At 66.7% G+C, this 5,623-nt stretch overlaps 1 protein-coding gene across 1 annotated transcript; it reads left to right on the top strand.

Moving 5' to 3' along the window:
* Positions 1-711: 711 nt before the first annotated feature.
* DES (desmin) lies at positions 712-5,617 on the top strand. The gene is made up of 9 exons (XM_009274923.1): positions 712-1,350; positions 3,066-3,126; positions 3,330-3,425; positions 3,514-3,675; positions 3,767-3,892; positions 4,620-4,840; positions 4,974-5,023; positions 5,308-5,390; positions 5,515-5,617. The coding sequence occupies exons 1-9, from the start codon at positions 797-799 to the stop codon at positions 5,554-5,556; spliced, it is 1,395 nt and encodes a 464-aa protein (XP_009273198.1). The 5' UTR covers positions 712-796; the 3' UTR covers positions 5,557-5,617.
* The last annotated feature ends 6 nt before the right edge of the window (positions 5,618-5,623 follow it).

Raw genomic sequence — 5,623 nt, 5'->3', positions numbered from 1 at the left:
GCGGGGGGGGGGGGGGGGGTGTGTGTGACATCACCGTCACCAGCGCCGCTTGGACCCAGCACCTGCTCAGGGTCACTCAGCAGCACCCTGAAAGCGCCCAGCCCCGGGCTGGCGCTCAGCCCCCCATATCAGAAAGGGGTGGTTTGGGTGGTGGGTCAGCACAAGCACGCTCAGGGCAGGGGTCCCCCCACATCACCCCCTCCCCAGGGCCCTCCTTTGCCCCCTCTCTGGGTGGGGGGGAGGGCTGGAGTCTGGCCCCACATGGAGAGCTGAGCCTGGTGCTCTTGCTGTGGAGCCAGTCAGGGCACTGTTAGGGGCATTTTGGGGTGCTCAAGGCCAATTTTGGGAGAGGGGCCACTGGGGCATAGGGTCTGGCTCAAGGGGGGGCAAGTGATGGTGTGAAGGGCTGAGTCCCCTTCTTTCCCCCCCAGCATCAGCCTGGGCCGTCTGTCTATCCCGGCCCCCCTGATGGGGGTCTGGGCAGTGTTGGGGGGCTCACCACCAGCCTGCCCCACTTCCTCCCCTCGCACCCCCAGGGACAGGGCAGTGTGGTGGGGTCCAGGGGGGAGGCTGATACACCAGTGGGGTCTGGGGGTGCCTGGGGATCCACGGGCATTGTCATCGTCTGCCAGGGTATCCGCGGCCCGGCAGTGAGGGCAGGTGAGGGGCTGTGGGCGGGGGCTGGCAGCCATCCCGTTTTTTTTTGGTCCCCTCCCGACGCCTCGCCGAGCTGCCGGCCGCTCGCCAGCCCCACAGCCTGCTCCCTGCTCTGGCCTCGCTGCCCCACGCCGCCACCATGAGCCAGTCCTACTCCACCAGCCAGCGGGTCTCTTCCTACCGCCGCGCCTTCGGCGGTGCCTCCCCGATCTTCTCCCGCACCTCCTTCGGGGGCAAGGGCAGCAGCGGCAGCTCTGTCACCTCCCGTGTCTACCAGGTGTCCCGCAGCTCGGCTGTCCCCAGCCTGTCCAGCTTCCATGCCACCCGCGTGACGCCCCTGCGCTCCTACCAAAGTGCCTACCAAGGTGCCGGTGAGCTGCTGGACTTCAGCCTGGCTGACGCCATGAACCAGGAGTTCCTCCAGACCCGCACTAACGAGAAGGTAGAGCTGCAGGAGCTCAATGACCGCTTCGCCAACTACATCGAGAAGGTGCGCTTCTTGGAGCAGCAGAATGCCCTCATGGTGGCCGAGGTGAACCGCCTGAGGGGCAAGGAGCCCACCCGCGTGGCTGAGATGTACGAAGAGGAGCTGCGGGAGCTCCGGCGCCAGGTGGATCTGCTCACCAGCCAGCGGGCTCGTGTTGAAGTCGAGCGTGACAACCTGCTTGATGACCTGCAGAAGCTCAAGCAGAGGTGAGGAGGGGCCCTGGCGTGTCCCTGTGGGCATCCATCCCTGCATCTCCATCCCTAGGGATGGGCAGTGGCAGAGCTCGCCCTGGCAGCCCCTTGGTGCTCACTGCCGCCCTTGTGCCCCATGCTCGGAGCCCCGCTCCTCCGTCCCCCTCACGCCATCCCCCAGGGTGGGAGAGCACCCCAGCTGTCCCTCTCACTGGCTGCACCAGCCTGCAGGGCACTTTGCAGGGCGCCAGGTCCTGGCATGGTGGCTGCGAGTTTTGGGAGGGAGAAGGGCACCCGCGACCCACTATACCAGTGCTGGGTGCTCCCTGACCCACGGTGTGGGGCAGGCAGGGGGGAGCTGGCCCAGCGGCGTGGGGCAGGGTGAGGGAGGTGCCCACTGCCTGGGCATCTCAGCAGGGCACTCCAGATGGCCACTGCCAGCCCTCGCCAGGCGTCCAGGCAGTACCCAGCGGGCAGGACGGCTCCGGTAGCAGGGGTGTCCCCTGCACCCTCCCTTGCAGCAGGGCCAGGGCTGGGCTGTGATGCCACGGGACCTCCAGGGCTGAGGGATTGAAGTGCCCCCTCCCGGGGTCCCCATCCCCACTCACACTGGGGAGGGCTGGCCAGCCCACGGGTGCACTGAGCCCTGAGGGATGGACAGACAGAGCCAGCCAGGCTGGCGGAAGCCAGGGGGAGGATGACCCGGGGGATGGTCTGCCAGCTCTGGAGGTGAAGGAGGGAGGGGAGGAAGCAGACACACTTCCACAGGCCAGGGATGCTCCAGGTCTGCTGTGGGTGTCCACCGTGCCCTGGGAGCAGCAGGGACCCCCCAAGGATGCTGTGGGCCTGGCCGGTGCTGGGAAGGGGGCCAGGGCTGAGGGGGAATAGCCACAGGGGTGGTCGGGCTGAGTGACCCCCCAGAGACCAACCAGCATGGGGGCACCTGGCAGCAGGGGCGGATGCTCAGTGGGAGCTGCTTGTTTTGATGCTGGTCTGCACCTTCCCTCCTGGCCTCTGTACCCCGGGGACGCTGAGTCCCCATTTCCTGGGGGTGACACAGCGTTTTGCCTCCCCCTTGCAGCCCCAGCCTCTGCCCCAGAGGGCCAATGCTCCCGATGGGAGGCTGGGGGTGGCAGCATGGAGGACCCCTGAATGTCAGGGGGGGAGCAGGGCGCAGAACAAACAGGTGTCAGGTTCCTGCCACCCCGTGTGCCAGCACCACCCGGGCACCTCCATCCCCTCCCCGCCGCCTTCTCCCTGACCAGCAGCCTGTGGCAGTGCCCCCTCCCTTGGCACAGCCTGGCTCCCCAGCCCTGACCTTGGGCTCACACCCCAGTGGTCCCCCCCCATCCCACAGCATCATTGACACCCGCCCGTCCTCCTGCTGTCCCCAGGATGGCTCAGCCAGTAGCCATCCCTTAGGCCCCCTGTGCCGGATCCTGCACCCCGTCCCCCCAGCTGCAGGCCGCTCTCCCCTATAAGGGCCGGGGCAGTGCGCATGGCACCGAACTGACCTCATGCCTTTGTGCTCTCTCTGGCGTTGACTATAATAGGAATGGGAGGAAGAGCCCCTGGCCCCCCGCCAGCCCTCCCGCCGCCCGCCGGGAATGCAGGACAATCCGACATCTTTCCACCGGGCCACGCTGGGCTCGGAGACAGCGAGGGGGGATATTGCCGCCAGGGGACAGGGCTCCCTCCGGGTGCCCCTGACCTCTCCTCTCTGCCCCCAGGCTGCAAGAGGAGATACAACTGAAGGAGGAAGCTGAGAACAACCTGGCTGCTTTCAGAGCTGTGAGTACCTGTCCTCCCCATGCGGCGTGGGACCCCCGCCTCCCCTCCCACCCGCATCTCCCCCTGGCAGCCTGGCCCCAGCACCAGGGCATGGCCCTGGGCACAGCTTTGCATCCTCTAGCCCCGATGTGTGGTCCCTGTGTTCCCCCCACACCCCCAGGGGTGTTCACCCCTCTGCTACCCCTCACTCTGTGTTCCCCCAGGACGTGGACGCGGCCACGCTGGCACGCATAGACCTGGAAAGACGCATCGAGTCCCTGCAGGAGGAGATCGCTTTCCTCAAGAAGGTGCACGAAGAGGTAGGTTGGGGGTGGCCCCATTTCTCGCAAGCACCCGTGGGGCCGGGGGACGGAGCGGGTGCCCTGAGGCATCACCTTGTCCCTCCAGGAAATCCGGGAGCTGCAGGCTCAGCTGCAGGAGCAGCACATACAGGTGGAGATGGACGTCTCCAAGCCTGACCTGACGGCTGCACTGCGGGACATCCGCACCCAGTACGAGAGCATCGCTGCCAAGAACATCGCCGAGGCCGAAGAGTGGTACAAGTCCAAGGTGCGGGAGGTGGTGGGCTCCGTGCTGGCCCTGGCGTGGCGGGTCCCAGCCATCCCTGTGGCTGTGCCCGCTGACCCTGGCCTCTCCCCAGGTGTCTGACCTGACGCAGGCAGCCAACAAGAACAATGACGCGCTGCGGCAGGCAAAACAGGAGATGCTGGAGTACCGGCACCAGATCCAGTCCTACACCTGCGAGATTGATGCCCTCAAGGGCACGGTGAGCCATGGGCAGCGTTGGGGAGACCCCCAGCTTCCCTGCAAGGACCGGCTGCTCCAGGGCTGCTCGGGGACCTCTGTGACATCTCTGGGGTGGGGGGCTCTTCCCAGCTCTCTGAGTTGCTTCTGTGGGGGGACTCATCCCCCAGACTTGGGCTGCCTCCCCCAACAGCAGTCTGGGCCTCTGCGAGGTGTTTTGGCAGAGCCCTGGGGTCAAAGCGCAGATTGCAAAAGGTGCCCTAGCCCTGGAGGCTCCAGGAAGGTGGGTGCAGGGTGTCTGGTTGCAGGCTAGAAAGATGGTTGCAAACAAACAGGGCACAACAGTCCCTCTTTGGCACTGTCACGGTCACAGGAGCCAGCCAGCAGCCACCAGTTTGTCAGTACCACCCCCGGGCAGCCATCCGGTGCTCCCGCACCTCTCCATGCCCTCCTGCCAGGGTAGGATGGCTTTGCTGGGTGGCCTGAGCAGCTGGGCAGAGGGTGCTGGGGTTGCCCAGCACCTTACCAGCTTGCCCCCGCCAGACCCTGCTGCCCAGCACTGGGCAGATGGAGGGTGATGGCCACCCATCATGGTCCCACGTCAGCTGGATCCAGCCCAGGGCTGACCACGCCCCCCCCCAGCCCCGGCCCCCCCCCAGGACCCCCCCCCAGCACCCCCAGCTCCCACCCCAGGTGCCCCATGGCCCCTCTGGGTCTTCCCCCTTGCTGAACCACCCTGTCCCCCCCAGAACGACTCGCTGATGCGCCAGATGCGGGAGATGGAGGAGCGCTTTGCGGGAGAGGCCGGTGGGTACCAGGACACCATCGCCCGGCTGGAGGAGGAGATCCGGCACCTAAAGGACGAGATGGCCCGGCACCTGCGCGAGTACCAGGACCTGCTCAATGTCAAGATGGCCCTGGACGTGGAGATCGCCACGTACCGCAAGCTGCTGGAAGGCGAGGAGAACCGGTGAGTAGCGAGGGGGCAGGACAAGGTGGGGGGACCAGCAGGGTCAGCTGTTTTTTGGGGCTCCCACCCCATGAGCAGCTGCCCGAGGGCTGGGTCTGGCTGGCACTGAGCTCTCCCCTCTGTGTCTCCGCAGGATCAGCATCCCCATGCACCAGACCTTTGCCTCCGCACTCAATTTCCGAGGTGAGCATCGCTCCATGAGGAGGGGGGCCTGGGACGAGTCCCCGGGGGTCCCCAGTGTGGGGGTAAATCTCCCTCCTGGGGGGCTGCAGCCAGGCTGGCACGTCAGGGACCCATGGGTCCCACACTGAGCCCCTGGGGTGGGGGCACTCAGCTGGGTGCTGCCACAAGTTGGGGCGGGGGGGTAAGCTAGGGCTCCTGAAGCCCCCCAGTGGCCCCAGCACCACTGCTGTGCCCCCATGCCACGCGTCCCCGCGGTCCCATCCCCTGTGTCCTCCCACCCGCAGAGACGAGTCCAGAGCAGCGCGGCTCTGAGGTGCACACCAAAAAGACCGTGATGATCAAAACCATCGAAACCCGCGATGGGGAGGTGAGAGCAGGGTGGCACTGGGGTGTGGGGGGGAGGGGAGGGGCCCGAGCACGGCATCTGTCCCCACGCTCGGGGCTCTGGTGCTGGCATGGCGTGGCATCACATGGTGCTTCTCTCCCGGCAGGTGGTTAGCGAGGCGACCCAGCAGCAGCATGAAGTGCTGTAGAGGAGGCTGCTCCAGCAGCCCACTGGCACCTTCTGTCCCTGCCTCCGTCCCGCCGCCAAGCCCCCCT

Source organism: Aptenodytes forsteri, unplaced genomic scaffold (genome assembly GCF_000699145.1).
Source record: "Aptenodytes forsteri isolate BGI_AS27 unplaced genomic scaffold, ASM69914v1 Scaffold255, whole genome shotgun sequence".
In the NCBI taxonomy this organism is placed as follows: domain Eukaryota; kingdom Metazoa; phylum Chordata; class Aves; order Sphenisciformes; family Spheniscidae; genus Aptenodytes; species Aptenodytes forsteri.
This window is presented reverse-complemented; position numbering and strand designations above follow the sequence as displayed.

What these genes read in the sequence shown, in the direction of transcription:
- DES (XM_009274923.1), top strand. Translation starts at nt 797, where the DNA reads ATGAGCCAGTCCTACTCCACCAGCCAGCGGGTCTCTTCCTACCGCCGC. An exon ending in CTGCAGAAGCTCAAGCAGAG is followed by an intron (nt 1,351 to 3,065) that starts GTGAGGAGGGGC and finishes CTCTGCCCCCAG; the next exon opens with GCTGCAAGAGGAGATACAAC. An exon ending in CTCCGCACTCAATTTCCGAG is followed by an intron (nt 5,024 to 5,307) that starts GTGAGCATCGCT and finishes TCCCACCCGCAG; the next exon opens with AGACGAGTCCAGAGCAGCGC.